Source organism: Salmo salar, chromosome ssa04, assembly GCF_905237065.1.
Source record: "Salmo salar chromosome ssa04, Ssal_v3.1, whole genome shotgun sequence".
NCBI classification, from domain to species: Eukaryota; Metazoa; Chordata; class Actinopteri; order Salmoniformes; family Salmonidae; genus Salmo; species Salmo salar.
Window position 1 is genome coordinate 3,834,024 of NC_059445.1, and position 20,047 is coordinate 3,854,070.

The 20,047-nt window shown below is 47.1% G+C and overlaps 1 protein-coding gene across 1 annotated transcript in view; it reads right to left on the bottom strand.

Annotated features, from left to right (window-relative positions):
- The window catches only part of LOC106602101 (phosphatidylinositol 4-kinase type 2-beta), a 26,951-nt gene extending 7,920 nt beyond the window's left edge, over positions 1-19,031 (bottom strand). The window contains exons 1-7 of the mRNA XM_045716320.1: positions 18,475-19,031; positions 13,668-13,819; positions 9,730-9,810; positions 9,209-9,328; positions 6,365-6,496; positions 5,475-5,628; positions 2,370-2,431 (exon numbers count right to left, since the gene is read on the bottom strand). Coding sequence (XP_045572276.1) covers positions 2,370-2,431; positions 5,475-5,628; positions 6,365-6,496; positions 9,209-9,328; positions 9,730-9,810; positions 13,668-13,819; positions 18,475-18,826 — 1,053 coding nt within the window. The 5' untranslated portion in view covers positions 18,827-19,031. The remainder of the gene's footprint in view (positions 1-2,369; positions 2,432-5,474; positions 5,629-6,364; positions 6,497-9,208; positions 9,329-9,729; positions 9,811-13,667; positions 13,820-18,474) is intronic.
- Between the last annotated feature and the right edge of the window lie 1,016 nt (positions 19,032-20,047).

A 20,047-nucleotide genomic window follows, 5' to 3' on the forward strand; every position in this document is an offset into this window, starting at 1 on the left:
CTACTCTGTTCTGTCTGGTCCTGATAGAGAGATACAACATGTATTGATTAGCTACACATTGTTCTGTATTGATTGATGGTTGTCTATAGCCTGCTCTCTACTCTGTTCTGTCTGGTCCTGATAGAGAGATACAACATGTATTGATTAGCTACACATTGTTCTGTATTGATTGATGGTTGTCTATAGCCTGCTCTCTACTCTGTTCTGTCTGGTCCTGATAGAGAGATACAACATGTATTGATTAGCTACACATTGTTCTGTATTGATTGATGGTTGTCTATAGCCTGCTCTCTACTCTGTTCTGTCTGGTCCTGATAGAGAGATACATGTATTGATTAGCTACACATTGTTCTGTATTGATTGATGGTTGTCTATAGCCTGCTCTCTACTCTGTTCTGTCTGGTCCTGATAGAGAGATACAACATGTATTGATTAGCTACACATTGTTCTGTATTGATTGATGGTTGTCTATAGCCTGCTCTCTACTCTGTTCTGTCTGGTCCTGATAGAGAGATACAACATGTATTGATTAGCTACACATTGTTCTGTATTGATTGATGGTTGTCTATAGCCTGCTCTCTACTCTGTTCTGTCTGGTCCTGATAGAGAGATACAACATGTATTGATTAGCTACACATTGTTTATTATTGATAGAATTACATAAAACATTCAAAAAGGTCAAGGAAATTATAGAAACATTTATATACAAAAATAACTTTTTCAAAATGATTCATCACTCTGAAAGGACAACTGTTATACATGATAAACTGGGTCTGGTCCAACACTTTGGTAAACACATGGAGTAAAACCAACGCCTCCAAAACACACGAGACATTTTAGCTTCAGGGCCGTGAAGTCCTGGGAACTCCCTTGGCAGAATGGTCCCAAAAACACACACCGAATAGACGTTTAAAAGAGATTCATTCATTAAAATGTCTTGGACAACTAGAGTGGAACTAAGAGATTATTTATATACATTCTGTTGTATTAAATATGGGGGGTAACTAGTAATATGGGGGGTAACTAGTAATACATTCAGTTGTATTAAATATGGGGGTAACTAGTAATATGGGGGGTAACTAGTAATATGGGGGTAACTAGTAATATGGGGGTAACTAGTAATACGGGGGGGTAACTAGTAATACGGGGGGTAACTAGTAATACATTCTGTTGTATTAAATACGGGGGGTAACTAGTAATATGGGGGGTAACTAGTAATACGTTCTGTTGTATTAAATATGGGGGGTAACTAGTAATATGGGGGGTAACTAGTAATATGGGGGGTAACTAGTAATATGGGGGTAACTAGTAATATGGGGGTAACTAGTAATATGGGGGGTAACTAGTAATATGGGGGGTAACTAGTAATACGGGGGGTAACTAGTAATATGTATCAAAGCTGGGACCGAGAGACTGAAAAACAGCTTCTATCTCAAGGACATCAGACTGTTAAACAACCATCACTAACACAGTGGCTGCTGCCAACATACTGACTCAATCTCAAGCCACTTTAATAACTAAAAATTGGATGTAATAAATGTATCACTCTAGTCACTTTAAACAAGGCCACTTTATATAATGTTTACATACCCTACATTACTCATCTCATATGTATATACTGTACTCTATACCATCTACTGCATCTTGCCTATGCCGTTCGGCCATCGCTCATCCATATATTTATATGTACATATTCATATTCATTCCTTTACACTTGTGTGTACAAGGTAGTTGTTATGAAATTGTTAGGTAACTAGTCCTCCATCATACTGAATGGTAACTAGTCCTCTGAGCCAGTCTTACATCATACTGAATGGTAACTAGTCCTCTGAGCCAGTCTTATATCATACTGTAGAGTGTTGAATGGTAACTAGTCCTCTGAGACAGTCTTCTATCATACTGTAGAGTGTTGAATGGTAACTAGTCCTCTGAGACAGTCTTCTATCATACTGTAGAGTGTTGAATGGTAACTAGTCCTCTGAGCCAGTCTTACATCATACTGTAGAGTGTTGAATGGTAACTAGTCCTCTGAGCCAGTCTTACATCATACTGTAGAGTGTTGAATGGTAACTAGTCCTCTGAGCCAGTCTTACATCATACTGTAGAGTGTTGAATGGTAACTAGTCCTCTGAGCCAGTCTTACATCATACTGTAGAGTGTTGAATGGTAACTAGTCCTCTGAGCCAGTCTTACATCATACTGTAGAGTGTTGAATGGTAACTAGTCCTCTGAGCCAGTCTTCTATCATACTGTAGAGTGTGTGTGATAAGTATGAGTCACGCATGGTACAGAGTCCACATGTCACTTCTTTCAAAACACACATGATCTATGGACTGCAGTTCACACACACACACACACACACAGCTCACCTTCTCTCCCTCTCCTTCCCCTGACTTCTCATACTTGATCAACCAGTTGTCATTCCCTCGGTCTGATGGAGAGAAAGAGGGAGGGAGAAGAGAGAGGAAGGAGAGGAAGGGTGAACGGGTTAGATTCTGCATAGGAGGAGAACACAATGCAAAGCTATAGGGAGATGTTCCAGGGCATGAATAAACTGTGTCCCTATAAAATCTGTTTTCTTTTTGGTTAGATTCTGCATAGGAGGAGAACACAATGCAAAGCTATAGGGAGATGTTCCAGGGCATGAATAAACTGTGTCCCTAGAAAATCTGTTTTCTTTTTGGTTAGATTCTGCATAGGAGGAGAACACAATGCAAAGCTATAGGGAGATGTTCCAGGGCATGAATAAACTGTGTCCCTATAAAATCTGTTTTCTTTTTGGTTAGATTCTGCATAGGAGGAGAACACAATGCAAAGCTATAGGGAGATGTTCCAGGGCATGAATAAACTGTGTCCCTATAAAATCTGTTTTCTTTTTGGTTAGATTCTGCATAGGAGGAGAACACAATGCAAAGCTATAGGGAGATGTTCCAGGGCGTGAATAAACTGTGTCCCTATAAAATCTGTTTTCTTTTTGGTTAGATTCTGCATAGGAGGAGAACACAATGCAAAGCTATAGGGAGATGTTCCAGGGCGTGAATAAACTGTGTCCCTAGAAAATCTGTTTTCTTTTTGGCCTGATTCCATTCTGGTTTCTCCATTTTGTTTCTCTCCAAGTTTTCACTCTCAAAAAAAAATCACACTTTAATACTTAAAACTACAACAGGAGACCTGTTTGGTTAGCGGTGTTTCTGTAGCACACATGTAAATTGCAGAGTTTGCTAAAGAAATCGCCACTGGATTGATGCAAATAATCATGATAATCATTCAGCCAGGTTAAACATGGTCTACTTTGTAGTTAACATTTAATTGAGAAGGTTTTTTTGGGGGGGAGAGAAGTCTTTCTGTCTACCACAAGACTGTTATCATTATTAGCATCATCGCTAAAACGGATAAACATAGTGGTGACAGACAGAGGTGTTCTGGGAAATACTAACCACTGACGCATTCTGTTCATGTCTCATCATTATCTTCTTCAATAATATCAATACATCTAGTTGATTCCCTACCGAGTTCAATTCATCGAGTCGACTCCCTTCCGAGTTCAATTCATCTAGTCGACTCCCTACCGAGTTCAACTCATCGAGTCGACTCCCTTCCGAGTTCAATTCATCTAGTCGACTCCCTACCGAGTTCAATTCATCTAGTCGACTCCCTACCGAGTTCAATACATCTAGTCGACTCCCTACCGAGTTCAATACATCTAGTCGACTCCCTACCGAGTTCAATACATCTAGTTGACTCCCTACCGAGTTCAATTCATCTAGTTGATTCCCTACCGAGTTCAATTCATCTAGTCGACTCCCTACCGAGTTCAATTCATCTAGTTGACTCCCTACCGAGTTCAATACATCTAGTTGATTCCCTACCGAGTTCAATACATCTAGTTGACTCCCTACCGAGTTCAATACATCTAGTTGATTCCCTACCGAGTTCAATACATCTAGTTGATTCCCTACATCTAGTTCAATACATCTAGTTGATTCCCTACATCTAGTTCAATTCATCTAGTTGATTCCCTACCGAGTTCAATACATCTAGTCGACTCCCTACCGAGTTCAATTCATCTAGTTGATTCCCTACCGAGTTCAATACATCTAGTCGACTCCCTACCGAGTTCAATACATCTAGTCGACTCCCTACCGAGTTCAATTCATCTAGTTGATTCCCTACCTAGTTCAATACATCTAGTCGACTCCCTACCGAGTTCAATACATCTAGTCGACTCCCTACCGAGTTCAATTCATCTAGTTGATTCCCTACCGAGTTCAATACATCTAGTCGACTCCCTACCGAGTTCAATACATCTAGTCGACTCCCTACCGAGTTCAATACATCTAGTCGACTCCCTACCGAGTTCAATACATCTAGTTGATTCCCTACCGAGTTCAATACATATAGTCGACTCCCTACCGAGTTCAATACATCTAGTCGACTCCCTACCGAGTTCAATTCATCTAGTTGATTCCCTACCGAGTTCAATTCATCTAGTTGACTCCCTACCGAGTTCAATTCATCTAGTTGATTCCCTACCGAGTTCAATACATCCAGTTGGATCTCGTCACGATCCAATGAAGTCGGTTACGACGCCGAACTGCAGTCAGGTCATGACCCTGGTGAGGACGACGAGCACGCAGATGAGCTTCCCTGAGACGGTTTCTGACAGTTTGTACAGAAATTGGTTGGTTGGTCTCAGACGATGCCGCAGGTGAAGAAGCCGGATGCGGAGGTAGTGGGCTGCCATGGTTACACGTGATCTGCGGTTGTGAGGCCGTTTGGACGTACTGCCAAATCCTCTAAAACGACGTTGTAGGTCGGCTTATGGTAGAGAAATGAACATTCAATTATCTGGCAACAGCTCTGTTGGACATTCCATGCAGTCAGCATGCCAACTGCACGCTCCCTTAAAAACCTAAGACATCTGTGGCATTGTGTGACAAAACTGCACATTTTAAAGTGGGGCATTTGATTGTTCCGCAGCACAAGGTGCACCTGTGTAATGATCATGCTGTTTAATCAGCTTCTTGATATGCCACACCTGTCAGGTGGATAGATTATCTTGACAAAAGGAGAAATGTTCACTCACTAAGGATGTCAACAAATTTGTGCACATGATTGGAGAGAAATAAGCTTTTTGTGCATATAGAACATTTATGGGATGTTTTATTTCAGCTCATGAAATATCAGACCAACATTTTACATGTTGCGTTTATATTTCTCAGTGTAGTTGATTTCCTACTAAGTTCAATAACATTATTGAATATTGTTGAAATCCGTTCTCCGTATTGCAGATTTTATAGGCCCCACCAATGTGTGCACTGTGTGTGTGTGTACCGTGCACTGTGTGTGTATGTGTACCGTGCACTGTGTGTGGTGTGTACTGTGAAAGGAAGTCACCAAGAAAAGTCTAAACACTACAGATACTCCTTCCTGTGAGCGCTCGCACACACACACACACACACACACACCCCCACCTGTGTTTCTGATGACGTAGTCCAGAATGACCAGCCTCTCAAACTGAGACTGAAGCTGTTTCCTGATGTTCTCTGGGAGAGGCTCCGCCTCAAAACGTCTCAACCAATAGTCAGCCTCGTGGTACCCTTCCACGAACAGCTGGAACGAACCAAGCTGACACACACACACACACACACAGGTTAGGATACCTTGGAGGGTTAAGACATAGGGTCAGGAATAAGACTGGTGGGGTCAGGGGTCAGGGTACCTTGGGGGGTTAAGACATAGGGTCAGGAATAAGACTGCTGGGGTCAGGGGTCAGGGTACCTTGGGGGGTTAAGACATAGGGTCAGGAATAAGACTGGTGGGGTCAGGGGTCAGGGTACCTTGGGGGGTTAAGACATAGGGTCAGGAATAAGACTGGTGGGGTCAGGGGTCAGGGTACCTTGGAGGGTTAAGACATAGGGTCAGGAATAAGACTGGTGGGGTCAGGGTACCTTGGGGGGTTAAGACATAGGGTCAGGAATAAGACTGGTGGGGTCAGGGGTCAGGGTACCTTGGGGGATTAAGACATAGGGTCAGGAAGAAGACTGGTGGGGTCAGGGGTCAGGGTACCTTGGAGGGTTAAGACATAGGGTCAGGAATAAGACTGGTGGGGTCAGGGGTCAGGGTACCTTGGAGGGTTAAGACATAGGGTCAGGAATAAGACTGCTGGGGTCAGGGGTCAGGGTAACTTGGAGGGTTAAGACATAGGGTCAGGAATAAGACTGGTGGGGTCAGGGGTCAGGGTACCTTGGAGGGTTAAGACATAGGGTCAGGAATAAGACTGCTGGGGTCAGGGGTCAGGGTAACTTGGAGGGTTAAGACATAGGGTCAGGAATAAGACTGGTGGGGTCAGGGGTCAGGGTACCTTGGGGGGCAGGCCCACTCTGTGGAAGTGTCGTCCTACTTTGGGAACCATCTCGAGGGCGTATTTCTTCCCTCTGGACTTGGCCCTGTCGATGGTGTTGTAGTGAAATGTCTCACTGACCAGATACACAGCCTGAAAGACAAACAGACTGTTATTATCACTGACTAGATACACAGCCTGTTATTATCACTGACCAGATACACAGCCTGTTATTATCACTGACTAGATACACAGCCTGTTATTATCACTGACTAGATACACAGCCTGTTATTATCACTGACTAGATACACAGCCTGTTATTATCACTGACTAGATACACAGCCTGTTATTATCACTGACCAGATACACAGCCTGTTATTATCACTGACTAGATACACAGCCTGTTATTATCACTGACTAGATACACAGCCTGTTATTATCACTGACTAGATACACAGCCTGTTATTATCACTGACTAGATACACAGCCTGTTATTATCACTGACTAGATACACAGCCTGTTATTATCACTGACTAGATACACAGCCTGTTATTATCACTGACCAGATACACAGCCTGTTATTATCACTGACTAGATACACAGCCTGTTATTATCACTGACTAGATACACAGCCTGTTATTATCACTGACTAGATACACAGCCTGTTATTATCACTGACTAGATACACAGCCTGTTATTATCACTGCACAGATACACAGCCTGTTATTATCACTGCACAGATACACAGCCTGTTATTATCACTGCCCAGATACACAGCCTGTTATTATCACTGCCCAGATACACAGCCTGTTATTATCACTGACCAGATACACAGCCTGTTATTATCACTGACCAGATACACAGCCTGTTATTATCACTGACTAGATACACAGCCTGTTATTACCACTGACCAGATACACAGCCTGTTATTATCACTGACCAGATACACAGCCTGTTATTATCACTGACCAGATACACAGCCTGTTATTATCACTGACTAGATACACAGCCTGTTATTATCACTGACTAGATACACAGCCTGTTATTATCACTGCCCAGATACACAGCCTGTTATTATCACTGCCCAGATACACAGCCTGTTATTATCACTGCCCAGATACACAGCCTGTTATTATCACTGACCAGATACACAGCCTGTTATTATAACTGACCAGATACACAGCCTGTTATTATCACAGCCTGTTATTATCACTGACTAGATACACAGCCTGTTATTATCACTGACCAGATACACAGCCTGTTATTATCACTGACCAGATACACAGCCTGTTATTATCACCGACCAGATACACAGCCTGTTATTATCACCGACCAGATACACAGCCTGTTATTATCACCGACCAGATACACAGCCTGTTATTATCACCGCCCAGATACACAGCCTGTTATTATCACTGACTAGATACACAGCCTGTTATTATCACTGACTAGATACACAGCCTGTTATTATCACTGCCCAGATACACAGCCTGTTATTATCACTGACCAGATACACAGCCTGTTATTATCACTGACTAGATACACAGCCTGTTATTATCACTGCCCAGATACACAGCCTGTTATTATCACTGCCCAGATACACAGCCTGTTATTATCACTGCCCAGATACACAACCTGTTATTATCACTGCCCAGATACACAGCCTGTTATTATCACTGACCAGATACACAGCCTGTTATTATCACTGACTAGATACACAGCCTGTTATTATCACTGACCAGATACACAGCCTGTTATTATCACTGACTAGACACACAGCCTGTTATTATCACTGACCAGATACACAGCCTGTTATTATCACTGACCAGATACACAGCCTGTTATTATCACTGACTAGATACACAGCCTGTTATTATCACTGACCAGATACACAGCCTGTTATTATCACTGACTAGATACACAGCCTGTTATTATCACTGACCAGATACACAGCCTGTTATTATCACTGACTAGATACACAGCCTGTTATTATCACTGACTAGATACACAGCCTGTTATTATCACTGCCCAGATACACAGCCTGTTATTATCACTGACTAGATACACAGCCTGTTATTATCACTGACCAGATACACAGCCTGTTATTATCACAGCCTGTTATTATCACTGACTAGATACACAGCCTGTTATTATCACTGACTAGATACACAGCCTGTTATTATCACTGACCAGATACACAGCCTGTTATTATCACTGACCAGATACACAGCCTGTTATTATCACTGACCAGATACACGCGCACAGCCTGTTATTATCACTGACTAGATACACAGCCTGTTATTATCACTGACTAGATACACAGCCTGTTATTATCACTGACCAGACACACAGCCTGTTATTATCACTGACCAGATACACAGCCTGTTATTATCACTGACCAGATACACAGCCTGTTATTATCACTGACCAGATACACAGCCTGTTATTATCACTGACCAGACACACAGCCTGTTATTATCACTGACTAGATACACAGCCTGTTATTATCACTGACCAGATACACAGCCTGTTATTATCACTGACTAGATACACAGCCTGTTATTATCACTGACTAGATACACAGCCTGTTATTATCACTGACCAGATACACAGCCTGTTATTATCACTGACTAGATACACAGCCTGTTATTATCACTGACTAGATACACAGCCTGTTATTATCACTGACCAGATACACAGCCTGTTATTATCACTGACCAGATACACAGCCTGTTATTATCACTGACTAGATACACAGCCTGTTATTATCACTGACCAGATACACAGCCTGTTATTATCACTGACTAGATACACAGCCTGTTATTATCACTGACTAGATACACAGCCTGAGACCCTCCACCTCACCTTGGTTTTGGGGACCACTCCCAGTCCTAGCCTGGTATCGACGTGGGAGGCAGCAACCTCCGAGAGATAGCCCTGGTTGGGGATCAGGCAGCCACGGCCAAAACAACACGGACAGCACAGCTACACAGAGAGAGAGAGAGGGGGAGAGGGAGGAGGAGGAGAGAGGACAGAGGAGGAGGAGGAGAGGGACGGAGGGAGGGAGGAGGGAGGGAGGGTAGAGGGTGGGGAGAGAGTTAAATGAACTGTTATAATGAATGTAAAAAGAGAGAGAGAAAGGGAGGAGAGGAAGAGGAGAGAGGAAGAGGAGAGAGGAAGAGGAGAGAGGGGGAAAATAGGACATAGGGACAGACGAGGCGAGAGGAAGAGGAGAGAGGAAGAGGAGAGAGAGGGACATAGGACATAGAGACAGATGAGGAGAGAGGAAGAGGAGAGAGAGGGGGACATAGGACCTAGGGACAGACGAGGCGAGAGGAGAGAGAACAGTAAAAGACAGATAGAAACAGGCCAGAGAACAGTGTTACCTTGTGAAAGTATTTGGTCCATTTAGGGTTGAGGTGACCATAAGGCTCTTCAGACTTTGGTTTGAAAACGCCAAGGATTTTCTGGATGGAAAAAGAGGGAATCAACAGTATTTAATAACGTCCTTATCACAAAGAGCTTTACTGTAACCCAGCCTAGACCCTAATGAAAGAGCTTTACAGTAACCCAGCCTAGACCCCAATGAAAGAGCTTTACAGTAACCCGGCCTAGACCCTAATGAAAGAGCTTTACAGTAACCCAGCCTAGACCCTAATGAAAGAGCTTTACAGTAACCCAGCCTAGACCCTAATGAAAGAGCTTTACAGTAACCCGGCCTAGACCCTAATGAAAGAGCTTTACAGTAACCCAGCCTAGACCCTAATGAAAGAGCTTTACAGTAACCCAGCCTAGACCCTAATGAAAGAGCTTTACAGTAACCCAGCCTAGATCCTAATGAAAGAGCTTTACAGTAACCCAGCCTAGACCCTAATGAAAGAGCTTTACAGTAACCCAGCCTAGACCCTAATGAAAGAGCTTTACAGTAACCCAGCCTAGACCCTAATGAAAGAGCTTTACAGTAACCCAGCCTAGACCCTAATGAAAGAGCTTTACAGTAACCCAGCCTAGACCCTAATAAAAGAGCTTTACAGTAACCCGGCCTAGACCCTAATGGAAGAGCTTTACAGTAACCCAGCCTAGACCCTAATGAAAGAGCTTTACAGTAACCCAGCCTAGACCTTAATGAAAGAGCTTTACAGTAACCCAGCCTAGACCCTAATGAAAGAGCTTTACAGTAACCCAGCCTAGACCCTAATGAAAGAGCTTTACAGTAACCCAGCCTAGACCCTAATGAAAGAGCTTTACAGTAACCCAGCCTAGACCCTAATGAAAGAGCTTTACAGTAACCCGGCCTAGACCCTAATGAAAGAGCTTTACAGTAACCCAGCCTAGACCCTAATGAAAGAGATTTACAGTAACCCAGCCTAGACCCTAATGAAAGAGCTTTACAGTAACCCAGCCTAGACCCTAATGGAAGAGCTTTACAGTAACCCAGCCTAGACCCTAATGAAAGAGCTTTACAGTAACCCAGCCTAGACCCTAATGAAAGAGCTTTACAGTAACCCAGCCTAGACCCTAATGAAAGAGCTTTACAGTAACCCAGCCTAGACCCTAATGAAAGAGCTTTACAGTAACCCAGCCTAGACCCTAATGAAAGAGCTTTACAGTAACCCAGCATAGACCCTAATGAAAGAGCTTTACAGTAACCCAGCCTAGACCCTAATAAAAGAGCTTTACAGTAACCCGGCCTAGACCCTAATGGAAGAGCTTTACAGTAACCCAGCCTAGACCCTAATGAAAGAGCTTTACAGTAACCCAGCCTAGACCCTAATGAAAGAGCTTTACAGTAACCCAGCCTAGACCCTAATGAAAGAGCTTTACAGTAACCCAGCCTAGACCCTAATGAAAGAGCTTTACAGTAACCCAGCCTAGACCCTAATGAAAGAGCTTTACAGTAACCCAGCCTAGACCCTAATGAAAGAGCTTTACAGTAACCCAGCCTAGACCCTAATGAAAGAGCTTTACAGTAACCCAGCCTAGACCCTAATGAAAGAGCTTTACAGTAACCCAGCCTAGACCCTAATGAAAGAGCTTTACAGTAACCCAGCCTAGACCCTAATGAAAGAGCTTTACAGTAACCCAGCCTAGACCCTAATGAAAGAGCTTTACAGTAACCCAGCCTAGACCCTAATGAAAGAGCTTTACAGTAACCCAGCCTAGACCCTAATGGAAGAGCTTTACAGTAACCCAGCCTAGACCCTAATGAAAGAGCTTTACAGTAACCCAGCCTAGACCCTAATGAAAGAGCTTTACAGTAACCCAGCCTAGACCCTAATGAAAGAGCTTTACAGTAACCCAGCCTAGACCCTAATGAAAGAGCTTTACAGTAACCCAGCCTAGACCCTAATGAAAGAGCTTTACAGTAACCCGGCCTAGACCCTAATGAAAGAGCTTTACAGTAACCCGGCCTAGACCCCAATGAAAGATCTTTACGGTAACCCAGCCTAGATCCTAATGAAAGAGCTTTACAGTAACCCAACCTAGACCCTAATGAAAGAGCTTTACAGTAACCCAGCCTAGACCCTAATGAAAGAGCTTTACAGTAACCCAGCCTAGACCCTAATGAAAGAGCTTTACAGTAACCCAGCCTAGACCCTAATGAAAGAGCTTTACAGTAACCCAGCCTAGACCCTAATGAAAGAGCTTTACAGTAACCCAGCCTAGACCCTAATGAAAGAGCTTTACAGTAACCCAGCCTAGACCCTAATGAAAGAGCTTTACAGTAACCCAGCCTAGACCCTAATGAAAGAGCTTTACAGTAACCCAGCCTAGACCCTAATGAAAGAGCTTTACAGTAACCCAGCCTAGACCCTAATGAAAGAGCTTTACAGTAACCCAGCCTAGACCCTAATGAAAGAGCTTTACAGTAACCCAGCCTAGACCCTAATGAAAGAGCTTTACAGTAACCCGGCCTAGACCCTAATGGAAGAGCTTTACAGTAACCCAGCCTAGACCCTAATGAAAGAGCTTTACAGTAACCCAGCCTAGACCCTAATGAAAGAGCTTTACAGTAACCCAGCCTAGACCCAATGAAAGACTACTGATCTGATGTAGTGAGGAGGACTACTGATCTGATGTAGTGAGGAGGACTACTGATCTGATGTAGTGATGGGCCAGCAAGACAACTCCATCACCTGGCATCACAGACTACAGAGAGACTAAGGACCACATCAGGGCCAGCAGGACAACTCCATCACCTGGCATCACAGACTACAGAGGAAGACTAAGGGCCACATCAGGACAACTCCATCACCTGGCATCACAGACTACAGAGAGACTGAGGACCACATCAGACCAGCAGGACAACTCCATCACCTGGCATCACAGACTACAGAGAGACTAAGGACCACATCAGGACCACCTGGCATCACAGACTACAGAGAGACAGGACCACATCCAGGACAACTCCATCACCTGGCATCACAGACTACAGAGAGACTGAGGACCACATCAGGACAACTCCATCACCTGGCATCACAGACTACAGAGAGACAGGACCACATCAGGACAACTCCATCACCTGGCATCACAGACTACAGAGAGACAGGACCACATCAGGACAACTCCATCACCTGGCATCACAGACTACAGAGAGACTGAGGACCACATCAGGACAACTCCATCACCTGGCATCACAGACTACAGAGAGACTGAGGACCACATCAGGACAACTCCATCACCTGGCATCACAGACTACAGAGAGACTGAGGACCACATCAGGACAACTCCATCACCTGGCATCACAGACTACAGAGAGACAGGACCACATCAGGACAACTCCATCACCTGGCATCACAGACTACAGAGAGACAGGACCACATCAGGACCAGCTGGCATCGACCATCATCCCCATCATGTAGTGTAACTCCAGCAGGTTACCAGACGCACCAGTCTCTGCTAGGAGTGGGTACACTCCGTTGTGAAGGAAGTCCCTGAAGCTGGCTTCCTCCCCATCAACATGTTCATCTACTTTAATGTTTCTGTCCATCTGTAGGCCTATACTGGAATTCAGCTGTTAGCTGTGAAGCCTACTAGACCAGATTAACCCATGAAACAATAACTTCTTCACATACATAACGCACAAGTTAAACCACAGTGGCTCAGAAAAACCACCAGGACTTCCTGGACATAAAGAACAGGAAATAGTTTGTTATTTAAAAAGGTTATTGACTGTTTTGAACAAAGCCTAGCTAGTAGTGATGAGGGATGATTCTCACCCTCCCTCCCTCTCTCCCTCTCTCCCTCCGTGGTCTTTGACAAAATACCCCCTCCTCCTCCATATCTTCCACTTCACCCACCCCCACGGCCCCCCTTTCCTCACCCCTTTGGAGTCTTTAACGAAGTAACTCCCGCTAGAACCCTGAGAGATTCTCTCTGGGAAGACTCCGCCCTCGATGGCCTGCTCCGCCCTCTGAATGATGTCACCAAACTCTGGGTCGCCGGGGAAATGGTTAAAGTCTCCGCTACTGTTACCTGAATGGAGGGGAGAGAGAGAGAATTTAGACTTGTTTTTCTTTAAAAATAGGCCATCGTCATTACATTAAAAAAAAAATAAACATATGTTTCCCATTACAAATGTATATTTTAACATGCCCTCTCCACAGAGATAGACAGAGAGAGAGAGAGAGAGAGTAATGTTTTCTCTAAATGTTTTATTGTTTATTTCACTTTTGTTTAATATCTAGGTCACTTGCTTTGGCAATGTAAACATATGTTTCCCATGCCAATAAAACCCTTAAAATGAATTGAGAGAGACACAGCGAGAGCGAGAGAGACAGAGACATGGAGAGAGAAACAGAGACTCAGTGATCATAGCCTTGCTATTGAGAAAGGCCGCAGTAGGCAGACCTGGCTCTCAAGAGAAGACAGGCTATGTGCAACACTGACCACAAAATGATGTGGAAACTGAACTGCACTTCCTAACCTCTTGCCAAATGTATGACCATACTAGTGACACATATTTCCCTCAGATTACACAGATCCACAAAGAATTTGAAAACAAACCCGACTTTGATGAACTCTCCATATCTACTGGGTGAAATACCACAGTGTGCCATCACAGCAGCAAGATTTGTGACCTGTTGCCACAAGAAAAGGTCAACCAGTGAAGAACAAACACCATTGTAAATACAACCCATATTTATGTTTATTTATTTTCCCTTTTGTACTTTAACCATTTGCACATCGTTACAACACTGTATGTAGACATAATATGACATTTGTAATGTCTTTATTCTTTTGGAATGTCTGTGAGTGTAATGTTTACTGTACATTTTTTATTAAACTTTTGTTTATTATCTATTTCACTTGCTTTGGCGATGTTAACATATGTTTCCCATGCCAAAAAAAGGCCCTTAAATTGCAAGTGGAATTGAAAGAGAGATCAGTACGTGTGTATGTAACCAGCTAAAGCAGCATCTACAGCTGGTATCAGTTCAACTCTGCAGCGTCAACATTTGTTTGCTTTGGTTGTGGTTGACTCTGGTGGAGGGTGTAGGCTGCCTCCCAAACAGCACCCTATTCCCTACATAGGGCTCTGGTCAAAAGTAGTGCACTATGTAGGGAATAGGGTGTTGTTTGGGAGGCAGGCGCACTGTGAGCTAGGTGCAAAGTCAAGAGAAACATGACACCATATAACATGGAGGTTAAACACACACACACACACAGAGAGAGAGCCCACACACACACACACACAGAGAGAGAGCCCACACACACACACACACACACAGAGCCCCCCACACACACACACACACAGAGAGCCCAACACACACACACACACACACAGCACACACACACACACACACACACACACACACAGAGAGAGCCCACACACACACAGAGCCCCCCACACACACACACAGAGAGCCCAACACACACAAGCACACACACAGAGAGCCCACACACACAACAACACACACACACACACACACACACACACACAGGCCCACACAGCCCTCACACACAAACAGAGAGAGCCCAACACACACACAGACAGAGTCCCCCCCCACACACACAGAGAGCCCAACACACACACACACACACACAGAGAGAGCCCAACACACACACACACACACAGACAGAGTCCCCCCCCACACACACACACAGAGAGCCCAACACACACACAGAGAGCCCAACACACACACAGAGAGCCCCACACACACACACACACACACAAACAGGCCCACACAGCCCTCACACACAAACAGAGAGAGCCCAACACACACACAGACAGAGTCCGCCCCCCACACACACACACGGTCTAAGCGGATGACACTTCCTCTCCCCCATTTAGAAAGCAAAGGAGAACAACTGATGACATCAACAACACAGCTCCATATAACACCATCAGACAGAGAGAGAGAGATGGGGGCCAGAGAGAGATGGGGGCCAGAGAGAGAGGGGGGACAGAGAGAGGGAGAGCTGGGGGCCAGAGAGAGATGGGGGCCAGAGAGAGGGAGAGCTGGGGGACAGAGAGAGCTGGGGGCAAAGGAGAGAGAGGGAGAGCTGGGGGACAGAGAGAGCTGGGGGAGAGAGAGGGAGAGCTGGGGGGACAGAGAGAGCTGGGGGAGAGAGAGAGGGAGAGCTGGGGGGAGAGAAGGAGAGCTGGGGGAGAGAGAGAGGGAGAGCTGGGGGGGGAGAGAGAGGGAGAGCTGGGGGGGAGAGAGAGAGGGAGAGCTGGGGGGGAGAGAGAGAGGGAGAGCTGGGGGGAGAGAGAGAGGGAGAGCTAGGGGGGGAGAGAGAGAGGGAGAGCTGGGGGGGAGAGAGAGGGAGAGCTGGGGGGAGAGAGAGAGGGAGAGCTGGGGGAGAGAGAGAGGGAGAGCTGGGGGAGAGAGAGAGGGAGAGCTGGGGGGGAGAGAGAGAGGGAGAGCTGGGGGGGAGAGAGAGAGAGCTGGGGGGAGAGAGAGGGAGAGCTGGGGGGGAGAGAGAGCTGGGGGAGAGAGAGAGCTGGGGGAGAGAGAGAGCTGGGGGGGAGAGAGAGAGCTGGGGGGAGAGAGAGAGCTGGGGGGGAGAGAGAGAGCTGGGGGGGAGAGAGAGGGAGAGCTGGGGGGGAGAGAGAGGGAGAGCTGGGGGGAGAGAGAGGGAGAGCTGGGGGGGAGAGAGAGGGAGAGCTGGGGGGGCAGAGAGAGGGAGAGCTGGGGGGCAGAGAGAGGGAGAGCTGGGGGGCAGAGAGAGGGAGAGCTGGGGGGGGAGAGAGGGAGAGCTGGGGGGGCAGAGAGAGGGAGAGCTGGGGGGAGAGAGAGACGGAGAGCTGGGGGGGCAGAGAGAGGGAGAGCTGGGGGGGCAGAGAGAGGGAGAGCTGGGGGCAGAGAGAGGGAGAGCTGGGGGGCAGAGAGAGGGAGAGCTGGGGGGCAGAGAGAGGGAGAGCTGGGGGGAGAGAGAGGGAGAGCTGGGGGAGAGAGAGAGGGAGAGCTGGGGGGAGAGAGAGAGGGAGAGCTGGGGGGGGAGAGAGAGGGAGAGCTGGGGGAGAGAGAGAGGGAGAGCTGGGGGGAGAGAGAGAGGGAGAGCTGGGGGGAGAGAGAGAGGGAGAGCTGGGGGAGAGAGAGAGGGAGAGCTGGGGGGAGAGAGAGAGGGAGAGCTGGGGGGAGAGAGAGAGGGAGAGCTGGGGGGGCAGAGAGAGGGAGAGCTGGGGGGCAGAGAGAGGGAGAGCTGGGGGGGCAGAGAGAGGGAGAGCTGGGGGGGCAGAGAGAGGGAGAGCTGGGGGGAGAGAGAGAGCTGGGGGAGAGAGAGAGCTGGGGGGAGAGAGAGAGCTGGGGGGAGAGAGAGAGCTGGGGGAGAGAGAGAGGAGAGCTGGGGGGAGAGAGAGAGGGAGAGCTGGGGGGAGAGAGAGAGGGAGAGCTGGGGGGAGAGAGAGAGGGAGAGCTGGGGGGCAGAGAGAGGGAGAGCTGGGGGGGCAGAGAGAGGGAGAGCTGGGGGGCAGAGAGAGGGGAGAGCTGGGGGGGCAGAGAGAGGGAGAGCTGGGGGAGAGAGAGAGGGAGAGCTGGGGGGAGAGAGAGAGGGAGAGCTGGGGGGGGAGAGAGAGGGAGAGCTGGGGGGCAGAGAGAGGGAGAGCTGGGGGGCAGAGAGAGGGAGAGCTGGGGGGCAGAGAGAGGGAGAGCTGGGGGGCAGAGAGAGGGAGAGCTGGGGGGCAGAGAGAGGGAGAGCTGGGGGGGCAGAGAGAGGGAGAGCTGGGGGGCAGAGAGAGGGAGAGCTGGGGGGCAGAGAGAGGGAGAGCTGGGGGGGCAGAGAGAGGGGAGAGCTGGGGGGCAGAGAGAGGGAGAGAGAGCTGGGGGGGCAGAGAGAGGAGAGAGAGCTGGGGGGCAGAGAGAGGGGAGAGCTGGGGGGCAGAGAGAGGGAGAGAGAGCTGGGGGGGCAGAGAGAGGGAGAGAGAGCTGGGGGGGCAGAGAGAGGGAGAGAGAGCTGGGGGGCAGAGAGAGGGAGAGAGATCTGGGGGGAGATCTGGGGGAGAACTGGGTAGAGACTCAGGACAGCAACACAAATAGGCCCAACGAAATGATAAGAAAACAAAAAGATAATGTGTCAAGTAATTGGAAAGAATTAACAAACAAAAAAACAGAGCAAACTAGAATGCTATTCGGCTCTAAACAGAGAGAACACAGTGGCAGAATCCCTGACCACTGTGACTGGCCCAAACTTAAGGAAACCTTTGACTATGTACAGACTCAGTGAGCATAGCCTTGCTATTGAGAAAGGCCGCCGTAGGCAGACCTGGCTCTCAAGAGAAGACAGGCTATGTGCAACACTGCCCACAAAATGAGGTCGAAGCTGAGCTGCACTTCCTAACCTCCTGCCAAATGTATGACCATATTAGAGACACATATTTCCCTCAGATTACACAGATCCAGAAAGAATTTGAAAACAAACCCAATTTTTATAAACTCCCATATCTACTGGGTGAAATACCACAGTGTGACATCACAGCAGCAAGATGTGACCTGTTGCCACAAGAAAAGGGCAACCAGTGAAGAACAAACACCAGTGTAAATACAACCCATATTTATTTTCCCTTTTGCACTTTAAAATAGTTAAAAGAACAAAATAGAGAGAGAGAGAGAGAAACGCCATGGCTAGCAAGCTACTAACATGAACGGATTATTGTATTCTCCTCCGTATCACCACCGACTCTTTACCTGGCGAGGTAAGGTTATCTTTATCCGACGATGAACTCTGTCGGTTCCGCCTCGTCCTCTTCTGCCTCTCGCCCCGAGGTGACGACGTGCCTCCGGATAAACACGGCAACAACAGAGCCTCTTCCCCAGAACCGTCCGTCTCCAATTCGGTAAGAACGCTTTCACACGAACCCGACATCCGAACCGCGACCCCCGGGTTAGACCCAGACCCGACTGTGTTCCTATCGAACAACGTCGACAGCGGATCCTCTGACCGAAAGTTGAGATCCGTGGTAGCAGCAGCGGAGGCTACCGGGGGTATGTCAGCCGCCACCACCGGCTCGGTCTCGTTTGCTTCGCATTCTGACATCATTGTGGATCGCTTTTTTTTCTTCAGTTCTTTACAAATTGAAAAATTGTTTGGTTCAAGCGTTACATATTTTCATCGCTCCATTGTTTTTGAATGATTTCGTTTTAACACCGGGTTGCTCGACAGTCGCTAGTTTACTTAGCGGGAGATAATCTCACCCCGTTGAATTGTCCACATCAGCCAAACATCGCTTCCTCTTTCTACAGAGCATGCGCGTAGATACCCAGGCAGTCTGAGCGGATTTAAAGAGGCCGTGAAGCACATGTCTCTCTGCCTGAGGGGAGAGGAAGGGGGGAGGAAGACAGATGAGAAGGAGGTGATTGCAGCCCGGTATTTTTGGGGGTGTTCCTGTACGTGGGCATTCCTACATTTGCAGGAAACAATCTTCAGACTTCTATTGGTCCATTTTTAAGCTAGGAGGGAGGCTGAGGAGACACTGCTAGCTAGCAAGGACTCTGATACATACAGGATGGAGGCTGAGGAGACACTGCTAGCTAGCAAGGACTCTGATACATACAGGATGGAGGCTGAGGAGACACTGCTAGCTAGCTAGGACTCTGATACATACAGGATGGAGGCTGAGGAGACACTGCTAGCTAGCAAGGACTCTGATACATACAGGATGGAGGCTGAGGAGACACTGCTAGCTAGCAAGGACTCTGATACATACAGGATGGAGGCTGAGGAGACACTGCTAGCTAGCTAGAACTCTGGTACATACAGGGGGAGGCTGAGGAGACACTGCTTGCTAGCTAGCTAGAACTCTGGTACATACAGGATGGAGGCTGAGGAGACACTGCTAGCTAGCTAGGACTCTGGTACATACAGGAGGGAGGCTGAGGAGACACTGCTAGCTAGTTAGCTAGGACTCTGGTACATACAGGGTGGAGGCTGAGGAGACACTGCTAGCTAGCCAGGACTCTGGTACATGCAGGATGGAGGCTGAGGAGACGCTGCTAGCTAGCTAGCTAGGACTCTGGTACATACAGGATGGAGGCTGAGGAGACACTGCTAGCTAGCTAGGGCTCTGGTACATACAGGATGGAGGCTGAGGAGACACTGCTAGCTAGCTAGCTAGGACTCTGGTATATACAGGATGGAGGCTGAGGAGACTCTGCTAGCTAGCTAGGACTCTGGTACATACAGGATGGAGGCTGAGGAGACACTGCTAGCTAGCTAGGACTCTGGTACATACAGGATGGAGGCTGAGGAGACACTGGTAGC